Source organism: Excalfactoria chinensis, chromosome 1, assembly GCF_039878825.1.
Source record: "Excalfactoria chinensis isolate bCotChi1 chromosome 1, bCotChi1.hap2, whole genome shotgun sequence".
Taxonomy (NCBI): Eukaryota; Metazoa; Chordata; class Aves; order Galliformes; family Phasianidae; genus Excalfactoria; species Excalfactoria chinensis.
Genome location: NC_092825.1, coordinates 73,381,507 through 73,406,593, shown reverse-complemented (window position 1 = coordinate 73,406,593; position 25,087 = coordinate 73,381,507). Strand labels below are relative to the sequence as shown.

General features: G+C 43.7%; 1 protein-coding gene across 2 annotated transcripts in view; it reads left to right on the top strand.

Annotated features, from left to right (window-relative positions):
- Positions 1 to 25,087, top strand: part of FAM131B (family with sequence similarity 131 member B) — a 51,572-nt gene that overhangs the window by 6,195 nt on the left and 20,290 nt on the right. The window contains exon 1 of one of the 2 annotated variants that reach the window (XM_072361513.1): positions 11,066 to 11,351. The exons of the other annotated variant lie outside the window; for it this stretch is intronic. Coding sequence (XP_072217614.1) covers positions 11,324 to 11,351 — 28 coding nt within the window. The 5' untranslated portion in view covers positions 11,066 to 11,323. Of the gene's footprint in view, positions 1 to 11,065; positions 11,352 to 25,087 lie in introns of those variants that run through there. 2 annotated transcript variants of the gene reach the window in all.

Below are 25,087 nucleotides of genomic sequence, written 5' to 3'. Positions count from 1 at the left end.
TCCTCCGGTGATTCATCTCTGGCTGCATCATCCCCTGGGATATGTAGTTCTCCTCCAAGAGCTGAGTACTCGGGATGCTGTCATTCCACAGAACTGGAGCATGAACCTTCCACACTTCTGCATACCCTCTGTTACACTTCCGCATACCCTCTGTTACACTTCCACATACCCTCTGTTACACTTCCACATACCCTCTGTTACACTTCCACATACCCTCTGTTATGTATGCCATTAACAACTACACTTTCTTATACCACCAAAACAGTTTGCCACTATTTGTACCCTCAGTTAATGATTCATACTGCACATGATGTCATGATGTAGAATATTGACAGCAACAGCACAAAACCATGACACCCTTAGATAATAGGTATGAGGCTCTGGAGCTGGAGAGACAGGAAGATGATGTAGATGTGGATGAAGGTCCCATCCACACAGGAGGGGTTGTCCAGGGCTAGTCAGACTGCTCCTTATATTGCTACAACATCAGTTAGGAAAAAAAGAAGGTCTGCTATCACTGGGGACTCCCTTTTAAGGGGAACCGAGTGCCTGATATGTTGCTTGGATCTCTACCACAGGGAGGTGTGCTGCCTGCCTAGATCCCCTGAGAAAGATGTTGCTAGGAATAGCACTCACCTGGTCAAGCCCTCTGATTATCATCCTTTACTGGTTTTCCACATCGGAAATGAAGATGTAGGCAAAATAAATTCTTGGGTGATCAAAACGGACTTCAGGACTCTGGGAAGACTTCTGAAGGGGTTGGGAGTTCAAGTTGTATTCTCCTCTGTCCTCTCAGTTGGTGACGGGGATCTGCACAAAAGCAGGAGGATGGACGCACTGAATGAATGGCTTTGTGAATGGTGTTGCACTCAGGGTGTTGGGTACTATGGCTTGGGACGCAGTCTTGAGAAAGGGGGAATGCTGACAGCAGATGGGAGGTAACTGACTGCAGACATTCTAGGGAGCAAGCTGGATGGGCTGGTTAGAAGGGCTTTAAACTAGATATAATGGTGGAAGGGGTTATAATGGATGACAGAGAAGAGTGTGGGAAATCTGTAACATTGGGAGGTGGTAGAAGAAAACCCCAGACTTGTCCTGGAGGTATTAGGGAGAGCTCCTCCAAGAAGGCAGCGAGACAGTAGCCAAGCTGAAGGGCCTCTATACCAATGCTTGCAGCATGGGAAATAAATAGGAGGAGCTAGAAACTGTGGCTTAGTTGGGAACGTATGACCTAATTGCTATCATGGAAACATAGTTGGATGAATCCCACAATTGGAATACTCTGATTGAGGACTACAGGCTTTCCAGAAAGGACAGACAGTGTAGGAGGGGTGGTGCAGTTGGCCCTCTGGGTTAGGAAGTGGATAGATTGCGAAGAGCCATGATCAAGTTGAGAGCTTATGGGTTAAAATCAAGGATCAGTCCAGTAAGGGGCATCTAGTAGTTGTGGTTTGCTACTGGCCACCTGATCAGAGGGAGCCTGATGATGAGGCCTTCTCGTTTCAGCTGCAGAAGATGTCCTGCTTGAGGGCTCTTGTCCTGATGGGGGATTTCAACCACCTGGATATCTGCTGGGATAGTGGCATGGCAGATAATCCAGGAGATTCCTGAAGTCTGTTGAGGGCAACTTCATGGCCCAGGTATTAGACAGAATGACCTGAGGTGAAGCCTTACTGGGCGTGGTGCTCACCAATGTGGAGGAGAGCATTAGAGAGGTTAAGATTGGAGGCAGCCTGGCTTGTAGTGACCTTGCCCCAGTGGAGTTTGCAATCTGGAGGAATGCAAGCCTGGCAAAAAGCAGAGTCAGAACTCTGAGATGAATCCCCTCTCAGTAGAGCAAAATTCCAGTTGTTCAAGGAGCTGCTGGATGGGATTTCCTGGGAAACTGTCCTTAAGGGCACGGGCAGAGAACAGGGCTGGCAGCTCTTTAAGGACACCCTTCTGAGAGCACACTGGTTCTCCATCCCCCAGCAGAAGAAGTTGAGCAGGGGAGGCAAGTGATCAACCTGGCTGAGCAAGGACCTGCAGCTTCAACTGAGGGAAAAGAGGGAAACGTACTGCAAATAGAAGCAGGGTTGTATAGCCTGGGAGGAATACAGGGCTGTTGTCCACATGTGTAGAGATAGGATTAGGAAAGCCAAGATGCAGATGGAGCTGAACTTGGCGAGGAATGTGAAAGATAACAAGAAGGTTACAGGTACATAGGCAGGAGGAGACAGGCCAAGGTGACTGTTGCCCCTCTGATAAAAGTTAGTGGAGAGCTGGCTTCCTCAGATGTAGAAAAAGCTGAGGTATTCAGTGAGTGCTTTGCTTCAGTCTTCACTGGTAGTCAGGCTTCCCATGTCTGCCAGGACACTGACCCTCTAGGTGAAGGTGTGGGGAGTGGATTCCATCCTGCTGGAACAGTGGAACTGAATGTATATAAGTCCATGGGGCCAGATGACATCCATTCCAGGGTTCTGAGAGAGACGGCTGGTGTGGTTGCCGAGACACTCTCATAGTGTTCAACCTCATTCAAAAAAACTTCTTGGTCCCACTGGCAATAATGCTTTTGTTTCCTGTTTGTTTGCCCTTGATGTCCTTGTTCACCAAGACTGTGTACCGCCAAGGTGATCATTACACCCCTAGTCTAGTAATATAAAACAAAAATGAGATTTGATAAAAGAAAGTATATGCTCATATTGAAAACAAGTTTATGAGGTAGTACGGAAAAGATAATAGATTTGTACAAGGGTGCAGTAAATGTAACAGTGCAAAAGCCATGTGGCTTATATGATATCCAAACAATTGCAGGCAGTGTATGATGACATAGCCACAGTATAGCCAAGGTCAGATGTGAGACCTTGAAAGGGATGGAGCTCTCTCAGCTAAAGTTGTCCACTTACTTTGGGGAGCAAAGCAGAACACTCCAGGATAGCTTACTTTTCTCCAGTGCAGTAAAAAGGCTCCATCTTTTTCTGACTCAAGAAAGAGGAAATCTCCATAGAGACACAAATATTAATATATATAAAAAATAATATGTCTGTCCCTTCAGAGCCTTGAGAAGGAGGCACTGCAAATTAGTCTTCTTGACTAACAGGACAGAAAGGGGTACAGAGTGCTCATCAGTACTGAGAGGGATAATGCTTTGAAAAACATGGACAAAGTTTTGGTGTAGTTGATGCTTTTCATTGCCTCTAACTTCTCAAACTTGATATCGTTGCAGACAGATATCAGAGCTTGTGTGCCAAAGGCCTAAATTTAAATTGATGAATTTAACTTGCAGTCAAGGTTAGAGGGACAATAAACCATAGAAGCCTTCTTACTCTTTCATTTTACTTACTTGCAGGTTCCTGGCTTGGTTTTGAGGCTAGAACAATTCTCTTGGTCTCATTTTTTCGTTTAGTTTTCCAGCATATGTTGGTGAGAAGATAACATTATGCTGCATCCTTTCTGCTTTGTTCTTTTACTGATCTTTACTAGAGTCCTACAGCCTCCATTTGTGTCTGCCCTTTACTCAAAAATTGCTATTCTTCAAATCCATACGCCTCCAACAAAGGAGTGAAGTTTCAAGTTATGTACTTGTTGCTTGGTGTCTTAAGAATTCCACTTTCCTAAACATATCAGTAATTTATTGGAGAGACTTATGAGCAATTGTTTTAACTCTTTCTTCTCACTAGTAGTAAAATGAAGAAGTAGTAGTAAACAGGAAAGCATGAGAAATGCTCTTACTGCTTATAAAAACCAACTGCAACTTTGGGGAGATTGAAAGGAAGAGCAACATTCTGTGGGAACAGTGAAAAGCTAATGTCCCCTCAAATGCAGAAGAAATACTGCTACATCAGCTGCACCTTTTGTTCCAGAGCCTTCCTATATGAGGATGGCCCTACTACATTTGAAAATATGAGAATGGGGAAGCTTTTGGAAACATTGCGGTGGCTGATCACAGTGCTATACGTGAATAAAAAACGTTTATCTAATCAATAGGTGTCTTGCTTCTGTTTAAAACTACTTAGCTATTTTAAAGCATGCTCAGGACAGAATTGGCTGAAGATTAAAAATGCTGGATAATGACAAACCACCATAGAAAATACTTGTAAGCATTAAAACACTAGTGATTCATGGCAACACTACCCAATTGCAGCTGCTGGTCAGCCACAGAATCAACAGGGATTAAGAAAAAATAGCTCTTTATTGTCCACCATTATAAAGACACAGCAATGTTAGAGGAAGCACTCTTTAACACTGCCTAAGATCACGTTGTTCTAACACAGCACTCCTTGATATCTATGAGAAGTGGGAGGGTTATCAGTTGCTGGACATAATACTGCCTAGAATGGTGGCTATTGTCTTTCCTGCACCTTTCTGTCTATGGAAGTCACAGGGTCTTTGCCCAGTGCTGATACGTGAGTCCATATACTCTAAGGTGAGGTGGTAAACAGGATGCTGTCCTTTCCTGGTGTGCTTGTGGTAAGGGATGCCTCCCTACAGGAAGCATCATGTAGTATCAGCAAATGGTTTCACCAGGCTCTTCTATAGCTGCAAAGATCCTGTTCCTCAAATTTCAGTAGAGAACACAGTAAGAAGCAAGGTCCATATGTACTTTATTAAGGAGCTTGTCAGCAGGTGAGAACATCAGACCTCAGAACACTTAAGACAGAAAACGAAAGGTCACCCCCAAATCAGCACAAACGCAAGCATTCTAGATCCTTTAAGATCTTATATGGAGTACAGCATAGTAAAGCAGGTAGATTTATTCTGATTTCCTAAAAGCAGCAGTAGGCATGACTTGATTCCAAAACCAGTTTTAGTCAATGTTGCTGTGCCAGTGCTTACTCACAGCAGCTGTGTGCTCAGTTATTTGAAGGTGGGGGCCATTCTGTCAGTATGAGTGAACACTTCTGGCTGATATTTTGCTCCTGGATACATTATACTATTGTTATTCCAGACGTAACAGTTTGGTAGTGAGGATGGAAATACTGGCTTTTAAAAGAAGATGCACCTTCTTAGTTGTGACTTTGCTGCATGCTTTTATTATGATCTGCATAACAGTACTGCAGAAAATCCCTACCTTGTAAAGAGTTAATACCTTCACTTCCTGAGAGTTCCTAGTTCCCCATCTCTAATATACCACAGGGACAGAGTGAGAAGATGACAACTGATATTTTGTAAAGCTAAAAATACCGTGCCTTTTTACATAACACTGGGAATTTAAAAAGCACATTTACTGCTTGCAGATTATTTTTAAAAATGCAGTTTGAGCAACACCACCAGAACAGATTCAATTGACATTTATGAGAAGTAGCTGCTGTATGTTTCATGGCTTGGGAATGAGACATTCACTAGAGAATGAAGGAAATGTTTTTTAAAATGTTAAATAAGACTCATACTGCATCAAAGGGATTTGCGCCCTGTGATACACCTCAAGTTTAGGTCACTGGCACTGTCCCTTTTCTTAGTTTATACTATGTAACCGCTCTGACTCTCCAGAACTATTTCCCCCAGACCTCGCTTCTTGGTACTAGCTACCTGGTGGCGAGCAACCTGTGCATTCTAACTACAACAGATTCACCAAATGGAAGTTCCCTTCCCTTCCCTTCCCTTCCCTTCCCTTCCCTTCCCTTCCCTTCCCTTCCCTTCCCTTCCCTTCCCTTCCCTTCCCTTCCCTTCCCTTCCCTTCCCTTCCCTTCCCTCTCTTTTTCCTCACTATCCTTCCTGGGATGCTCAATCACTGTTCAGTTTCCAATAGATTATTATATGATATCCAAAGTTTGTGTCTCTACTTTGGCAGCATAGACCATTTTGAGAACTCGCCGTGCAGGAGAAGGGGAAAAATAAATCTTTTGGTGCCACCACTACTTCTCTTCAGCAACACAGGAGAAGATACTATTGAGAACTAAGAGGAATTTTTGATAAATACTCTATTGAGAGGGTGGATTAATTCTACTGAACTTATAATTGTTTTATGGCTTTTAGATATGGGCAGAACAAGATTATATTTGCTTGGTGGTGCACGTAGATAAACGTGAGCTTACTTTGCAATATGTAATGCAAATATATCCTATGTCAATACCTCCACCTGTTGTCCCTTCTAACTTCAGTTTATGCACACAGCCTCAAATATTTTCCCAGCTTGAAAGGACTCAGCCTTCCATTTATGTATGTCAGATATGCCACACCCTTTCAGAGTACTTCTTTTTTTCATTTTTTGAGTCTCAGAAAGCTTTTGTCTCCTTCACTGAAGGAAGGATCTCCAAACAAGAAAGAATGGTATGAGTCATTTTGTTATCTCCTTTTCTTTTCAGTCCACTTGAAAATCCTATCATTAGCTAATACAGCTTGATGTAGAATTAACTCTTGTGGTATCTACTCCATTACTTCTGTGAAGCAATTACAGAGGTCTCTGCCAGAAGAAGCATTTACTAGGGAATCCATACTGCCAGTGGCAGAAGGCCAGCAGAGAAGCATATTGGAGCAACAGTCCCTAGAGGGTGATTCCTGCCTCTGTAGATCTGATACAGACATTATTTGTGTAAACATCTCCTGCTTACAAAGTTTGTAGGCCTCTGCTTGTATTCCACAGCTGAAGACACATCTTGCAAGAAGCAATGCATGAAGTTTGTGTCTTTCTGTGATATAAATTGGTCATGCTATGGGATTATAAGTAAGGATTAAAAAAATAATAATAATTAAAAATTAAAGCAATTTTTTCAGTCTTTTCATAGGTGGATAGACATGGTTGCCGATGAGATCTTTGGGGATGGAAATGAATGTTAGGATGAATGACAGAGAGAAGGATGATATTTTAAATTATTTTGGACTTAGCGATGTTTAGTTAAAAGTGGAACATTCAGTGGCATGTTTTATATTGGTACTTTTTTGCATGTGCACAGCTTTAAAGGGGAGTTAAGGCAGAAGACATGGGGCACATTATTTATTGCAATATAATCACCATCCCTGATAATTAATTACTGAAATTGATACATTTATTAAGCAAGTGTGACAGTGACAATAGCTTTGTATTTTACAGGCAGGTATTTCTCAGGAATGATTTGATCCAGTATTTCTAACTTAGAAGGTTTTTATATTATATATATATACAGAGCTACAGGGAACATAGGGAAAATTAGGTTTAATAGTACAATTAATCAGTATCTTAAAGAAAAGGTAATCAATGCTTAACAGGCATGTCTTAAAAAGCAAGTAACAGTTAATTAACAGTTTACAGCATAAGTCTGTCTTCAGGGTTGTGATGGAAGTGCTAGTGTGGATTTGAAAGAAGCTGTTAAAAATCATGTTTTTCTGAAACTGCTTTGCTCTGTGCTATCATATACATATCTCTGCTGGGCAGAGCTTTGCTCAAGCACATCTTTATTCCCACCCTCTCCTTCCCAGACCTCTGGCTGAGTGCAGGGATGGGGGGAAGAAGCTGATGGATGGCCCCTGTCACTTCTCAACTATACAGGTCAACCTGGCATTCAACCCTGAAACAACAGTGCCCATTTGGAGCACACAGTTTTATTTTTTAACTATAGGTCTGTCAATTTCAATTGCTCACCACCAGGACTCCCCTAGAGGTCTTCTGCTGAGCTGTTTTCCACCATGTTAGGTGGCATGACCTGGAGCTTGAGGCTGCTTCTTCCCAGGTGCAGGACTGTACATTTCTTCTTAGTGAATTTCCTGAGGTTCCTCCCAGCCCATTTCTCCAGCCTCCTGAAGTCCCTCTGGATGGCAGCATGACCATCTGTTGTATCAACCACTTCTCCCAGTTTTGTGGCATCTGCAAACTTGCTGAGTGTATACTCTGCTCCATAATCCAGATCATTAACGAAAATATTCAACAGGACGGGACCCTGTATTGACCCCTGCAGTCCTCTGCTCATTACTGGCCTCCAGTTAGAATTTACACCACTAAGACAGAAACTGTAGGGGGGAGGTTCAGCTTTACTCTGTTTATTCTCTGTTTTACTCCAGAGATTCAGTCCTTTTGCTTTCCTCCTACATGACAATATTCATAAAACATGCCTTGTGTGGGAAAGACATCATGGGACGTTAACAGATATGGCTTGAATCATGAATTTCATCTTGCTTCGATTGGAAAAGAAAAGAATCTTCCTGGTGGCCATTTTGACACAATCTTTATTTGAATCAAAAGTCAGAGGAGTGGAAATGTCTCTTACACACAGTATAAGAGCAGGTTAGAAGTCAGTATTAAACAAATTAAGCTGTATCTAATACCTGAGATGCCGCCGTATTTTTTCTGAATGTAAAATTGCTGCTCTTATGCCAATGTATGATAAGAATTGCACTTTAAGTGAATTTAGGAAGAAAAGTTAGGTTTTAGCTTATTAAAAATGAGAAATTGCTCTCTGATGATAAGCTCACATGGAACCTACTGTATGGAAGAGTCAAGCAGCTGTGCCAGAACTACTGATAGCCTAGAAGGTTTTCCCAGCTTCACATGAGAATGAATGTTACTATTTAAAGTAGATTTATATACATAAGGTCTGTAATGAATAAATGTAAGAGTAAGAATCAAAAGATAAACACACTGTCCTTTGATTAAACTGACTCCATAAAAAATGTAAGATAAAGCATGTCTGTGGGTGCTTTGGGTGCTGACAGGTAGAAGTACTTCCACAGCTAAGTGATAGTGATTTGAGATAAAAAAAGGAGTGTGGCATCAAGACACATCAGACAGCCATGAGGCAGTGAATGAACAGACTCTCTGGTATAATTCAGTGGGAACAGTGGATATTTGTGATCCCTGGAAACAAGAAGTCCTCCTCTTTGCCAGTTCTTTCTCTGCTCTGCTTCCCTGATACTTACCTTACAGCATCGTTATCACTTGCAAGATCCCTGTGTAAACTACCACATCACTAAAGCAGCAGAAAACCAATCCATCAAGAACTGGAAAGCTGATTTTCAAGCACAGTAGGTGCTATAAGTTGCTCATCTACTTGTGGAATCATACCCTGAGGCAGAAGTCAGAACAGTCTGATGCAGATTTCATTGTAGCTTAATGTAAAGAAAGCCAAATCCAGAGTTGTAAGGACCCAGGTATGATGATGAGCTTGAGACAAGGTGATAGGCAAGGTAAAGTGTCAAGCCAAGGAAATAAAATAGAATTAGTGTGACTTACCTGAAACTGCCACTGAAAAGGAACCAGAGCAAAGATATCTCTGAGATCAGAAAGGTTTACGGAGTAACAATTTTAGACTGTGGGTGAAGAGAAGGGGATTAAAATTGAAACATGAAACGGGAGAAAGACTTAAGACATCGCCCACAGCTGTATTAGTAATGCATCTTCTCTATGCAAGGATAAGATGCAAAAGCTGTTTGGTGGGGTTTTTGGTAAGCCTCCTCAGGACAGCTGTCCTGATCAATCCACATACAACAGCTGTCTGAGCAGTCACTAGCTTAAAAAACATTTATCTAAGACAGGCCTTTTGTCTTAAAATACCATCCTTTCTCTTTTGGTTTGCTTTTGTTTCCCTTGTCCTTGCATTTAGACCTGGTAGTCAATATGGATGTGCTCTTCAGAGAGGCCAAAACACCTCAGGGTCACAAAGTTCCACCAAGACCCACAGTTTCACAGCATTTTTAAAACTTAGGTTTCAAGAGCTCAGACACATCAGGAAAAAATTGAGTCATTAAAAATAAATAAATAAATGGCATGAAACCTGACAGATTTGGAAATACACGGAGGAGGGAGGAGGAATAAAAATGTGGAGAAAATTCATCCTCTGTGAAGACAGAATGTGCTGTTGAAGAACATTATAGCACTCATGGAGGCTCTGGTGGCCTCAGGAACCCAGACAGGAGACTGGGATCTCTTATACTTCAGGAGTGTTATGTTCACCATGCTTACTGGATCTCCAGTACCATGGAGAAGGAGAAAAGATATAACAGCTGCTAGTATTCAGACACTGCCACCTTTTCTTTTCTGCGCATGTCTTTCCTATGTAACTTTTACTTTGGAAGCAGCTATATAGGCAGAGTCCCTCTCTACCTACAGAGGCTCAGGCAAAACACATACTCTTTATGTGAAGCCTTGTTCTGTTTCTTTCTTTCTTAAAACCTTTCCTTAGCCTCAGTGTAAGCCATATATGGGAGAATGAACTTACCTATTCCCCATCTCCGCTGCTAATAAAGACTGCTTGCTGCCTTGAGCATAAAAAAAAAATGAATGATCCAGACCCAAAGCTGAGAACAAAGTAACTCATTTAAGATTAGAAAAATTTAATTTGCTAGTGAGAGAGTCTGGTGGAAGGAAGCTGGTGGGTTCGGATAGGATTTGTGGATGAAAGAAGCACGAAGTAACAGGGAGAAACTACGCACACCTCCCAGCACGAGGGCGGGAAGGTGCAAACTGAGGTCAGTCGGTGGTACCAGAGAAATGGACCAGGACGATTCTGCCTGTTGCCATCAGGCGTGGATAAATTTGAGCCGCGAAGGGGGGCAGACGTAGCACCTGCTCCTGGAGATCCTTCCTTGCCACCATGCCATCAGGAAAGCACAGGAAAGGCCCCAGGCGATCCTCCATGGGGCTGAGCTCGCTCCTTTCATCCCTCCACAGAGAGACGGGCAGAGGACAGCGCTGCGGTCTGCGCCCGCACATGGGAGCGCTCCGGGCGGGCGCATCTCTGGCAGAAGCGGATCAGGCCGGGACCCCCGCGGTCGCCCTCGGCTGCTCGCCGGCAGCGAGAGCCGCGAGGAGCCAGGCCCCTCCCGGGGGACCCGTCCGCCGCCGCCGCTAGGGGGGCTGCCTTTAATTGAATCAAGTTTGCAAGTGTAGTTACCGGGAAACCAGCGCGAATCGCCGCCCTCCAGCCCGCCCGTGCTGCCGCCTCCATCTCCAACATCCCCGTGCCCCTCGCTTCTCCTTCCGGGGACGCTCCCCTCCGCCCCCGGCCCCACCTGCTTATCGCCCGCCAGTGCGGCAGCACCGCCCGCCTGCCGCTCACCTGCGCCGTCCCGGCGGGCGGGAGAGGCCGCGCGGCGCCCGCCTCCGGCCGGCCTGGCCCCCGCCTCCGCCCCGCTCCGGCGCTCCCTGGGGGCGGACGGCGCGGCTCGGCCCGGCCCGGCCCTGCCTCCCCGGGCCGCGGAGGCCGGCAGCCAATCGGCGCCGCGCTGCCGGCCCGCGGGATCCCCCGGCCAGAGTCTCCGCGCCGGGGGCGACCCGCGCTCGCACCTGGCCATGACCCCGCGCCGGTCCCGGCTGGGCCAGCCCGGCGCTGCCCGCTGAAGGCACCGGCTCCTTTCCGACCTCTCCCCGTTCGTCTTCGTCCTCCGCTTCTTCGCCGCCGAGACCGCCGCCTCTTCCCGGAGACCTGCCGGAGTGATGGGCTGCATCGGATCCCGCACCGTGGGTAAGACGTCGGCGGGGACGGCGCTCGGGGATGCTCGGGCGGCCGCAGCCCCCGTTCTGTCGCACTAGGGTCCCGGCGCGATGGGGCGCGGGCCGCCCCTCGTAGCCCCCCTCCTCCCCTCCGCCGCTCAGCGCCATTAGCCACCCGCCACCGCTCCCCGCCGCACCCTGCCCGCTCCCGGCGGCGCGAGAGGCAGCGCAGGGCCGGTGCGGGGCGCGGCCGGGGGCATCTCCGCGGCGGGAGGTGCGGGTCGGCGCGCTGCCTCCGGGAGGGTGCGGGGCGTGCCTCCCGCGGCGGGAGCGGGCGGACGGCGGCTCCCTGTTTCGCTCCGCAGCGGTTTATTGTCGCCCGAGCATACATAACGCTGCGCGATCTGCACGTCTGCTCTCCTCCTTCCCCCTTACATACGCTTCGGGGGAGAGCGGCGAGCAAAACGAAATCCTCCCTTTCTCGCGTAGCCATTTCGAGGGGACGCGGTAGGAGAAATAGCGTATTTCCACTGGGCCATGCATTTTTCGGGAGAGGATTCCAAGCCTCTAGGCTATGCAAACCTAGCTCTCTCCTCCTACACACATGCGTGTATCCCTCGATCTCTCGAGGTCCCTTGATAGCTGAGAGCAGGTCCCTCTAGGTAGGATTGAGATTAAGGGGCACGCTTTTCTCCCCACAGAAAAAAAAAAAAAAAAAGGTTTCTATGTACACCACATATGAAGACATCAGATAGATGGAAACACGTCATTCAAGCCACCCAAACAGCCCTTGAGAGAAAAACAGCTCGTTTGGTGAAACACCCGTCTCCAGCCTTTCCCCAAAGCACACAGACACTCTGACATTCAGGGAAACTACGAGGGCAAGCGGATCAAACCAGGTCCCCAAAGTAAATCTGAGTGGCTGTGTCGAAGTCTGCTGCTGTTACACCTCTTGAATTAGTGGGGAACCTCTTTGTGAGCATCAGCAGTATGCTCGTGCAGAAGCAAACTTTACACTACAGCCTCCCATTTCTGCCTTAGGCTTTAATCCCCACAACTAGTCTGTCTCTCTTAACAGGTTGCAAATGTCCTTTTGACCTAAAGAAATCTTTTGTTGTTTCCTGGAATGTTTGTGTAGCAAAAATCACTGCGATATTGCTTTTGAGATTCTTAATACTCACACAGGTCTGTGTGCTGCAGCACATCAAAACAGGCATTGCCCCTTTTCCTGCCTTTCCCATATTGTTGGTGCACGCACACCGCCAAGGACATTATTTTCCCACTGTCTGACAAATGTCCTATACCACTTTGAACGGTGCGTGTTGTTAGGATAGCATTCATTCTTGGTCCCTCTCACTATGACACTATTCAGATAAATAGTAAGCATGCATCTGGTGGCATCCACTCTGGGCTTCAGAATGCCACAAAGCTTTAATGCTTAACCAGGAAGGCAGTTGTTCCTATGCATGGTAGGATTTTTATGACCTCTGACCTGGTATCTGTGTTGCAAATAGTCAGTATAACTGACTATATGTGTTGCAAGTATCATTCATACATGTAGACCATAGATTTACATTCATATGCATCTCTTTAGAGTAGGTTTGAGCTCTAGGATGTGATTGGAAACAAATGGGAGTAGAACTCTGTGTTCTTGCTATGTGGTGTAGCTGGTTAGATTTCTGCAGAATTAGTTTAATACACAGGCTCTGTGTTGCCTTTTCAAGTGAAAGCCAGTGATAGGAGAAGGATGTTATGCTTCCCTTGTTTTTACCTTGGAATTTGTATGTAGCAGATTTTAAACTCAGAATTTGAGGGGTCTAATTAGTGCTAGAAAGTTCACAATCAGTCATATTTAGTTTAGTCACCATTCAGGGGCCAATGCAGGATTGTGCCCTGAGCTTGCTCTGGGCCTTTTTCCATTCCAGTTTTAAGCAAACCATGTGATTTCTCCATCTCCCTCAGGGATGTTTTTCTATGATCTAGTTAGAAGTCATAGTTTACACATTTGGTGATGTTCGACTTCACATTTTCTTTCCTCAACTTCACATTTTCTTTCCTAAGTATAAAACGTCCAGTTATTTCTCCCTGGGGAAAGTAATGGAGAGGATCGTAGCAGAGCAGCTCTCTATGTGTAGGACTGAAATGAAAGCATATTACATCTTTCAGTCTTACAGGGGATACCAGAAATCACAGTGGCAATGATTAGGCTTGTATTTCTTCGAGTATGAGAAAAGTTGAAAGGTGATCTTAAAGGACTAAGTGGGTATCCAGTCACCTTCTCCACCCTTTCACATCTCAGTGTAATATGTGTTTTCTGTTACATGGTGTTATATCAGTTACACAGCAATCCAGAGCCCTTTTGAGTATCACAGCTGGCTTCTGCCTGTGATAACAGCTACAAGTCAGGTCTGTATATTGGTGATGATCACTCACTCCATCACTTGCTGCACAGTGCCTATCATGATAGCTGTACTTAATTTCAGTGAATGTAAAGGCTGCAAAATTCATCTGGAAACCTGTAGATATTCAAATGCCAACCATGTGCAAAGATCATCTTGATTATTTTCTGTAATGGAATTCTTTTCTGTAATGGAATTAGCCAAATTCAAGATATTTCAGGCCTGTCTGTGTATCTGAATGTATTCCATCTGAATGCATTCTGAGCGTACCTTTGACCATAGCTTAGGCATATAGAATTGATTGTCCTGACTGGTGTGATAAGATCTCTCTATAATTCTTCAAATAGGTTTAAATGAATGGAAAACTTAAGGTTGTTTTTTTTTTTTTTTTTTTTTTTTTTTTTTTTTTTTTTTTTTTTTTTTTTTCCCCCCCAGTGATGTCTCTAATTTCTTTGCACAAGAGCCAGCAGCAAACAAATTTTAAGAAGGGAAATGAAATCTTAGATAAATATTCCAAGAAATTAGTAGTGCTTTTGGAGTATGAGGGAAGAGAAAACAGAAGTGTTTGCATTAGGTACCAGAAAACCATATGACCATGAGAAGTGTCAAGCACCAGACCAGTTTTCCCCAGTGAGGTTGTACAGTGTCCGTTCTTTTTCTGTTTATGACCAGGCAAGCTAAAGTCCTGAGAAACCTGGTCTAACTTCACAAATGACTCCGAGTTGAGCAGGAGTTTGGAATTCAAGAGATGTCTTCCAGCGTGAATTCTCCTGTGATCCTATGTTTAGAGCCTAAAGCCTGAAGTGGCTGACTTTCTGAGTCAGATTTACCCAGTACTTCAACCCTGTGCTCTCAGAGGACTGCAAGTTTCTGCTTAGTACACTCCTGCTCTATTTCTCCTGTCCATCGCTTTAACTACTTGGAACACCATATTCCACAGGCTGTCTCACCTCACTGTAAGAACTCCAGCTGTCAGCTGAAGTCCTCTTTACATCTTCTTAACTTGGCAATTGTGGAAATAGTTTTTATTTCATGTGTTAGCTGATGTATGTTCATGCACAGCATCAGTCACTGGGTTGCAGACTGGAAGAGTCAGTGCTCTTCATTTGTCATCCACTGGGTCAAATCTGATCTGTTGAATCTAACTAGCAGATGTGCTGGACTTCATACGCAGAGTGGTCAGTATACAGTCAGAGAGAGAAGCAGTGCAGGTGTTAGGAAGGTTGGAGGAGCCCATACTTTCTGTGTTGCTTTCACTGGCTGTGCTGCACAAAGTGTATTGATGGCTCACAGCATCAACAGAAGGAGAAATGGAGCCAAAGGCCACTCACTTCCAGTTCATCTACTTCAGATTCAGCAGAGTGGGAGCATGATATGAGACTGAAAGGAGCAGGGTAGGCACCTGGGGGAATCAGTGAAAACCTCCTTCTTTTTTCTCCTTCATTCATCCCCACAACAGATCTGAAGGTTGTGTGGAGTGAGATCTGTTGTGGCAAGTATAGCAGATACAGTACATATCAAGGAGACACTGTCTGGTTCCTCCTTTCCCATTCAGTACTTAAGTGTGGCAGTGGTAAGAAATGGTAAGGAGAAATGGTAGGGAAAAGGTGATGAGAAAGGAAACTGAGTCATGGCATTAGGGATTTATTTGTTTACTTGTATGCACACAGGTGGAAGGGAATAGAGCACAGGATCCTGTAGAAACTTCTGTTTCTACATATGTCAAAAAGAGTGGGCATACATCTGATCACTTTGAAAAATCAGCCAAAGAGCTCTGAGATGGGAGCTCATTTCTGCCAATAAGAGTCTGAATGGAGACCCTGTCACTGATCTTGATGTCATGAAGTGTCTACAAAGTGATCGTCTATGAGACCTCTCTCTCTTTCTGTCTTGTCAGGTTTATTAAGTAAGTTAATGGTTTCAAAGTTGCTGTGGGGAGAGAGCTAACAAATAGCCCAGTTGCATAAGACTAGTTTTCTAAGGAAACGATACTAAAAAACAAGTGCAAGAAAAATGTATCAGAGAAGGTCAGTAGTTCAGGACAACCGTTTTGAGCACGTTGCTGATTGCCCAAAGACTTCTGTTTTAGTGGACAACACTATTGATGTGATTTTGAGGAATATATCTGCAGGAAAACATACTGAGTCCGCAAACTCTTACATGTGGTTTATTTGGTAGCTGGAAGTCAATCACTTCTATAGAATGATGTGTATTGAGGCAGAGAAAGTGAACTAGCTTTTGGCCTGTTTTCTTGGGGGAATGTAGAGAAAAATAGTTCTCAGCTCATGTAATATGTTATGTTTTCCAAGAGCAAACAACAATAATGTCAGACTGGTACTTAAAACAGCCAGTTCTAGATAACTTGCGCTGAAGAGTCTTTCAACAGTTGGGCAAAAATTCAAAGCTGTAGGTTGTTGGGTTCTTTTCCCCCAGTAAATGTTGAAAGACTGAAGAAGATCTGGAGGTGGAAAGCTGGGTTTTGTCAAAACTTTAGAAGCTTTGTGAGATGATTTGGGGACTGACTTTGTCAATCTGATATCATTCCCAATAAAATATTAGAAGCACAAGATGCCAATCAAGAATGGGTTCATTCTAAACAGATCTCATCAAGCTATCTTCATATCATGACATCAGTTAGACTCCCTGCAGTCAAGAGTGCCAGTGATGGAAATAAGTTCACCTATAATTTTGGGAATAGGTCTAAATAAAATATATATGTACAGTTAGCAAAAAAATTAGTACTTGTTCTTTTACTATTATTATACGGATACAGCACATTTGAAGTGCATCAGGATAGCAACGAAGATAGAATTGTTTTTGGAATGATTGTGTTTCTTATGTGGTTCTGTATTTTTCAATATGGGTGTCAGTACCTGTGATTTAACACAGAAATCTAAAACGATGATCAAGTTTGTAGGAAGGAAGACTGAACGAAGTACTCAAACCACAAATACAAATGAAAAAGGTAAATTACAGAAATGGAACCATTTAATTACTTTGGATTACTAAATCTTGAATAACAGTGTGTATTTTAAACTAACTAAATGTGAACTCACCTATCTAATGACAGAATGTGAACAGCAGGTACAGGACCAGAGCTCTATAATAGAAAGCAGTCACACTGAAAAAGATTAGAGATGTCTGAACAGATAATCAGTGGATCAATAGCTTCAGCTGTGATCCCGCAGCCAAAGAAATTGTGGTTCTTTGATCTACGAAGAGCTGGATATTGAAGTGAAGAGAGAAGGTTGTATTTTCTCTGTATTTGGTGTTTGTGGGGAAAAAAATAACAGAAAAATCTTTGTCTAATTATATTATTCTCACTTCGGGAAGTGCTATAGGACAGAAGAATTGTTAGGAAATAAGTATGTGAACTGTGAGTAAAATCTTACATTGATGACTCAGTGACAGTTTTTAAGTGCTTGAGTGAAGAAAAAGCATCAAAACAATCTGTCTTCAACCTGGCAGAAAACAATTAAGATAAAGTGGAAAGATGGCTGACATGTTTGGATTGGAATTAAGGCAAACAATCAAATAGTGAAAATACTTAACTATTGGAATAACTTACCAAGAACTGTACTGAGTTCTCAGTCATCTGAATATGTAAAAGGCAATATTTTTCTAAAACAAAAAAACCCAAACAAACAAACAAAAAAACAAAAACCAAAAATCCAGTATTTCAAGTGCAGCAATGGAAAATGTAACTAAAGAATGAGATATTTCTAGCCTTACCTGTTATAAAGAGATGGGATTGGATAATTGAGATGTTTCTTTGTGAGTTTAAGCTGCTAGTACTCAAGTCCAGGAGTGTACTAGGTTTATAAAAAGAAACAGTCTCTATATCCTGTGAGGATGTGTTTGTAGCTCTGGATGTTGATCAGACACACTTCATGGGGAAAATGTCATTGCAAAAATTCTTAACTGAAGTGGAGAAAATAGTATGGTGGTCCAAATGCTCATGTGGATTGATGTCCCAGACCTGAATAGGGAAAATAACATTTAGGGATTATATAATTATAGGTTTATTGACCATTTACAGTCACTAGTTGGGTTGGTGGCAAGTGACAGTGACAGCCACAGAAAGATTGAAGAGCCAGTGAAGGCAGGAAACTCAGTGGTAACGTGGGCTTCAGTTAACTCCATGTGTAGCCTGTCAGTTGAGTGTGATGTAAAAGTTAAAACATTTGCTCGAGGAACCAGTCAAAGGGACTGAAAAAATCAAGTAATTTGCCTTGTGCAATGATCAGAATTTAGTGCATAATGTTGTTACTAAGGAGGCTCTAGGCGACTGAGAGCAGAAAACAAGCAAGCAGGCAAACAGATAGTAAAACAACAACAACAACAAGAAAACCCTCATGCCATTAAATAATATTTATTTGCATCTGCTTGTTGTGGTGGAATAAGTGTTGCTCTAAAGAGCAGTACCAGTGTATGCATGAAAAAGTGAAGCACATTTGTAAAAGCTGTTGAAGACATGAATCTGCTGTTGTGTCACAAGTAAGTTCCTAGAATTAACTGAGTAGCTGAGTAAAGATAGGAAACAAGGATTAGCAAGAAATGGCCAGTTTTCACTGGGATCTTTCTTCAGATGGTGCGTATTCTGAATGGTATGAAAAGGGAAGGTAAATAATGAAGTAACAAAGTATCATAATGATAATAAATAATTTAGGGGAGCAAACATGATGCTGAATGCAGAGATTTCCAAAAGGATATTACAATATTGAATGACTAGAGGTTAAAATTATGGATGAAATTTGAAGTAGATATATCATCTATAGTGATAAACAAAGAAAACAATTATACTGTTACATCACAGTGATGGAGGTCTTGGAGTTATAATGAATAGCTTAATTCTTAGTACCAATAACAGTGCCAATTAAATATTAATAATTAGTAAAAAAAAAAGATAATGAAATAAGAAACAGCATTATACTACTATGGATGAATCTATGCTTTGCATATATTTTGAGTAGCATGTAGACATAATTGAACTGGAAATGATTCAGGAAAAAAAGGCTAAAAGACGATCAAAAGTGTGTTGTGGTTTGTGTTTGTGAAGCCATTTAAGTACATAGAAGTTTCTGAAGTGTGGGGAAGAGATGATTAGGGGAATTATGACAGATGTCTACACAGTCGTGAATTTTCTCTACAATATGAACAATGTGGAGAAAATGAACAGGGCAAAAATATTATCTATTTTAAAGACAGAATGTAGACATCTAGTGAAAGTGAAGTGGCAATTTCAAGCAAATAAAAGCTATCAGTTCTTCACATAATGCATACTTAAACTGAAGAAATCTATGTTCTTCTTTGTATCCATAGGATGCTATGGGTACTAAAGGATTTCTTGGTTGTAAAAAGTGAACAGATGAATTGAAGAAAACTCCTTTAAAGGTAACTAAATACAGAAGCAGCGTCCCTGTCTTGGGAACTACTTGAGAGGCAAATCGCTCGGAGTTTAGAAGTAGCCTGGGATATATCATTACTATCTCCCCTATTTACACTATTTCTTATATGTCCACTCCCATCTGAAGAACGAGCTTACACTCATTCCAAACAAGTTCTAAATACACACTGCCCCCGCCCACCAAGCTCATTAGAAACAAAGCAAAACAAAAAAAAAAAAAAAAAAAGTGAAGAAGCAAAGCAAAATGAAAAAAACCCACAATTATTACAGGCAAAAAAACATATAAAAGAACTAACAAGGTTCAGAATTAAACATGGGTGGAGCTTTAAACATGGTGGGAGCTGTACAACTAAATTGGTAAGAAGAGCAGCCAAAATCTAAATACAAATTTCTGGGGAAGTCAGACTGTCACTACAGAAGAGATGAGTCAGGGGATCCTGTGAACAAATGTGCAAACTGGTGTTATCTCCTTGATGGAGGATTTTCCATCTGATGCTCCACGTGGGCTGGAGGATTTCACAGGGTAAAACTGGCCTCTGGGGTTCCTCATTCTCTCCTGACAATGAGTTGTTCTACGACAGTATATCTGGTTTGAATATGATGGTGAGGATGTGATTGTGAGGAAGTAGAGCAGTTCAGTTGATGCATGTATGCAAAGAAGTGTTCTCAGGGAAGGTCATCTGGTTGTTCAAAGCTTGCCAGAGTGGTGTGAAGATTGAACAGGGAGTCACAGGCCAAGGCCTTAGGAGGACCTCCTTGGAGCTAGGTGTTAGATGGATCTGAACTCCTGTGGAACTTGCCTGAGGTAGGAGATGTGGTGTAATCTGAGTACACTAGGCAAGTGATGTGGGGTTGACTGACCATATAGCCAGTGGTCCCCAGTTCTAGTAATGCTGCAGGGGCCATCCTTCCATGCAGTGAGGAAGTTACTTCCTGCTCACAGAGGTGCGTTTTATGCAGTAGTGGCTCAAAAAGACATTTCCCTTTGTTACTGATCATGAGATTGCACCGCAGAGCTCCTAGGTTCTGAGGAGAGCTTTGTGAAAGACCAGAAGCTGGAGAAAATCTTGCAGAAGGCTTCTTGTGCCAGGGGTGTAGGCATTTCAGAAGAGTCGGAGAAAGGCATATGCCAGCACAATCCAACTTGGTCTGCAAGAGTCTGTTCAGAACTCCAGCAGTTTGTCTCAGAGGCTGGTCAGAGTTGCAGGGATAAAGTATGGGGTTTTGATGCAGTACTGAGGCATGGTCAGTATTTACTGATTGATGACTAAGACCCTAACTGAAGAAAATGTTACTGCACATGTTCCGCCCATTTCTGCAGGCACTCAAGATGCCTTGACCTTCCTCTCTTTCCAACTAGTAGGTAGAAGGTGGCTGGTAGAGGGAGGTAGGCTCTCAGAGCAAGAGACATGTACCCCACTGGTGTGGAATGCAATTGTGAATTTGCTAGCAGCCTGTGTAAGTATTTACCAGGTCAGAGGAAGGTGCTACATACAGTATTTGGTAGAGCCATTTATGCCACATCTTTTAAGCACCAGACTTTAAGAAGCATGTCACTAACATAATAATTACGAGACCCACCCACAAGTTCAGTTCTCTGAACGCTAGGTCCATCATGCCCTAAGAAAATACACAGAAGGACTCAATGGTGATAGAGTAATTATGGCTGGAATGACGCAGTCCTAGCTCACTCCCCATCTGAAGCCAAAAGGACCCTGTTGAGCAAGCACTCTCTGCATGTACGCAGCAGCTAGAGAAACTTTGTGAAGCAGGAGTTGAAACCGAATGTCTTCTTCTTATTATTTAATAGTATTATTTAATAATTATTATTAGAGTCCCCATAAAAAAGCCATAACCTAGTCTGTTAAATACTTTCTTCTGTTTGGGGGACCAGAAGACGAATGAGGTGAATGGCAGATTGACTCTGTGTGGTCTTTGATCAGGTACAGTTCCATTGCTCTGTACTGGTATCGTGTAGCTCTAATTTGGGTGTGCCCAGCACAGACTTCAGCTACATTATAGATTTAGCTACATTGTATGTTTGCGAAGGATTGATGCTTTGCAACCCTACCTCAGTTTGCAGAGTTTCAGAGTTTGTTGGGTTTTTTTGGTCGGAAGAACTCTCATATCTCTCTGGCAAGAGAAGGAAAGACCTCTGGAGGCTCAGCCTTGGTGCTCTTGTGGAACCTTAAGTTTTTCTTCTGGACATGTGGAGGAGGGTGTCTGGACTGCAGCCACAGTGAGAAGGAGCTCCAGTGAGTCTTGGTCAGTCATGGAGTATTTTCCCTTGCAGCTTGGCAAATGTAGTGGGCTGCAGATAAGATCCTTCCACCTTCTTGCTTCTGCTCTGGACCTACTTGAGGAGCGGTACGACCTGCAAAGATGCAAACAGTGCCTTTTGTGCTTCTTAATGAAGCAAGTGCCATTATCTGTCTCTCGAAGAAGTTTGGTCTGCAACCAGACAATGATGTGTTGCTATTAAGTTCTTCCAGGGCCAGTATGACCTTCTGCATGTGACACCCACTGAATTCCTGAGGGGCAACCTGCTTTTGCAGACTGAGAATATCCTCAGTTAAACAGTTCTGGCAAATTCCTCCACTGCCTTGATGCTTTCATGTAGTTCTAGCACAGCTTGACCCACAGCTTCCTTCTTTACTTTCTAGCACATTTGGGCCAAGGGAAATATATGCCTCTTCTCTAATGTATTGATCCAGAGCTCCTGGGAGGCTGCTATACAGCTTGTATTCTTTATCAGGTTGTTGTTAAAATGTTGATATGACAATGTCATCCTACAGGAGGTGATGGCAATTGCCATGATGATGATGTGAGAAAAATAATTTTGGAATGTGTGGTTGTATGAAATAGTTGCAGTTCAGCCCAGAATAGTTTATACTCAACTACTGAGACTGAGATAGAGGAAACATAGTGAGAAATGTGGAGTTTGCTCCAGGGTGTAGTACTCTTTCAATGGCCTATTTTTAAGTCTCTGTTCAGCAATAGCACTTGGGAGAAACCAGACGACCAAGAAAGGCACGTATCAGTGAGTGGAATTATAATGTTCTGAGCCTGATATCAGAGTATGGACGTCAACTATATTACTGACTCCCATTCTACACAGAGAATTCTACACGGTGTATCAGGTGACAGGCATACCCTCAGTGACTTTGAGTACACTGGGTTATATTTCCAAGGTAAACAGGGTTATTGTTCTACCAAAGGTAGTGACAAGAATTTTTATCTATGCATCAGCTAAAGTAGACCATGCTTTCCTGTCCCTGCAGCAACTTAACTTGGCAGTTAGATCAGCAGAAGTCTCTTGCAAGAACACAATAGGAACCCCGCCTGCCCAGTGTGAGGAGGGCAGCCAGCCCCTACTGGACATCATCCCTGCATTCCATAGAGTTTCATGATGGGATTTTATGCTGAGAGAAAGAGATAACAGAGCCGAGGGACTGCTGTCCAGCAGTTGTGGTGCCAGTGATACCAGCCGTGCTGTATACCTGCAAGTTGTGTAGACTGAAATGTGGTCACCAGAGTACAGGGAAGTATTTAGCTTCCTTGGTCTATTTATCTCCCTGAATAGGGCCCTCTCTGATGAAGATGAAGTTGTAGTCTGTCATGGTAAGAGTCAGCTGTATCTTCTTACCAGAACAATTAATCTTTGACAAGTAGCAAAGGCAGTAGCTTGTTCCCCCACTGGTGACAGATGTTGGATTCAGTGATGACTGGAGTGGTTGAAGATGCAAAGATGGGGAGAACTGTTCTGAGATCCCATAGCTGAGATCTTTATGGAGGAATGACAGCAATGGTCATTTCCCTTGGCCAGCTTTGGCCAGCTCTGCCCTGTTGGCTGTCTTTGGGTCTCCAGACATGGGCTGCATTGGCCTCCTCTGGGGATATAGAGGAAGTCTGTTTCCTCTCTAGGGATGGGAGCTGGGCCCACAGATATGCTTTCCTTATCTTTCTACTCCAGTGACAGACCCTGGTTTGGGTTTGGGTCTCCAGACATTAATGCACATAGGAAGGAGGCATGAGAACTATTGTCTACCCTGGGCTGGGTGTCTGCTTATGTTGTTACTACTTCCAGTCTTCACTCTCCAGTGACCATTTCCTGGACTGGAAAGCAACCAATTCATAGGTGTTCAGTTCAGAAGCTGGGAAAGTCCCAAATGTCCTTGAGGAGTTCTGGGTGTACAGGATTCCTGATGCAGAGTGAATAAAAGATTCTGCAACTCTCCATCATGTCATGTACTGCCTGGATGGAGCATCTGGATGGAGGCTCACTGGCAGAGGGAGTTGTCCTTTGAAGCCCTGCAGTAAAGGGCTAATGGGAAGCTTCAGCATCAGCTTCATCAGGGAAAGCAAGGAGAGGATAAGGAAAGCTGAGGAAAGTGGAATTTGGAGAAGTCCTGAGGCAGGAGTTAGATAGCACCACTCTTACACTCTAAATTTACAGAGGCTTGAGAAAAAAAGTAGAGCCTCCAGCAAAGGCCTTTGCCTGTTGCCTGCTATGGAGTGACTTGTGTTGGCAGGAAGAAAACCTGCTATGGTTTGGTGGCCATTGCCAAGCATAAGACATCACTGCCACTGACAACTCCCACACGTTGGTTTTGAGGAGGAGGGTGGTGAGAGAGAAGCAGCCTCTATGCCTCCTGGCTGTAGAAGGACTCTGACCAATTCTGTTGTTCCAAAGTGGAGCAGTTGATGGGGCCTTTGGTGGCAGCAGTGGGGAAAAAGGTAGGTGCTTGTATGCTATGAAGCTTCCTAAATGATACCCCAAAGGCTGAGGAGGAGCAGGTAAAGGAAAGGGAACTTGAAACTATTAGATTGCAGCTTCCCTTGTGGGCTTCTGTCTTGAGCAAGCTCTTGTTCTGCTTCTTCTTCCAACTCATCTTGCTGACTGGACAATACTAGTGGGCTTGAAGGTTCAGCACTGGATTCCACCCTTGGCCTGCTGACATCACCTTGGCAGTGGTGCTGCCCACCTCACAGGTTGAGGGAAAGAAAGGGTCTGGGAGAGCCATTGGGGTCAACAGCCACCTTTCCACAATCTGTCACATCTTCACACAGATGGGACAATGGGAATCATGGTGTTTGTCTGCAACAGTACTTGGAGATGGTCTGAAAGTCTGCAGGAAAGAGGGGATTGGAGGAGTGGGCTGTGTGAGGGGGAAAGACCTGGGCTCCACAGGCAGTGCTGGATGGGCTGGGTGTGGAGAAGGGCTGGCCTGGTAACAGGCAGGGTCAGAAAACAAAACACAGAATGCTTGGAGGTGCTGAGGAGCCCAAGGAGGGGCATGGTGTGAAAGAGAGAATGTATGGGAAAAGAAAGGGTAGGCGGTCATTCTGTATGTGTTTTTCATATATATATAGACACATTAGAGTGAGGGAGGAAAAGGGTAAATGGGATAGCAGGTTAGCAGAAAAGCTCTGTGCTGTCCCTTCCCCATATCCTTCCCATCTTGCTGGCTGGAGAACAGTAGTGGGCAGTAGTGGGCTGATCTGGTGCAAGCAGGAGGTGGTAGTGATGCCTTTCTCTTCCTGAGGAAAAGGGGCGTGGGGGAAGTTGCAATGAAATCTGCTGGTTGACTCCTGCAGAGTAGCTGGTTTGGTCCTTCTTTCTCATTGGTAAAGATGAAACTACAGGACATAGGTATTACAACTAATGATATTCTTGTGCTCTAAGACAGTGCTCATGTGATGTGTTTGCCACAGAGATTAAAATTTAAATACATAGAGCAAAATATGAAGTTGCCTGATGCATATTACTTCTGCAATGTTGGCTACAGGCCCACAAAAAACGGCTGCTACCTCAGTTCATATTGATGTTTCCATACTTACTGTGCTGAATGAGGCCCCTGGGGACACATTCTCTGCACTTCAGAGAAGCACTGAAGAATGAGGATAAATCCATTGCTTCTGTTCATGCTGACTGATACTTGTTCTGCAAATGAGACAGAC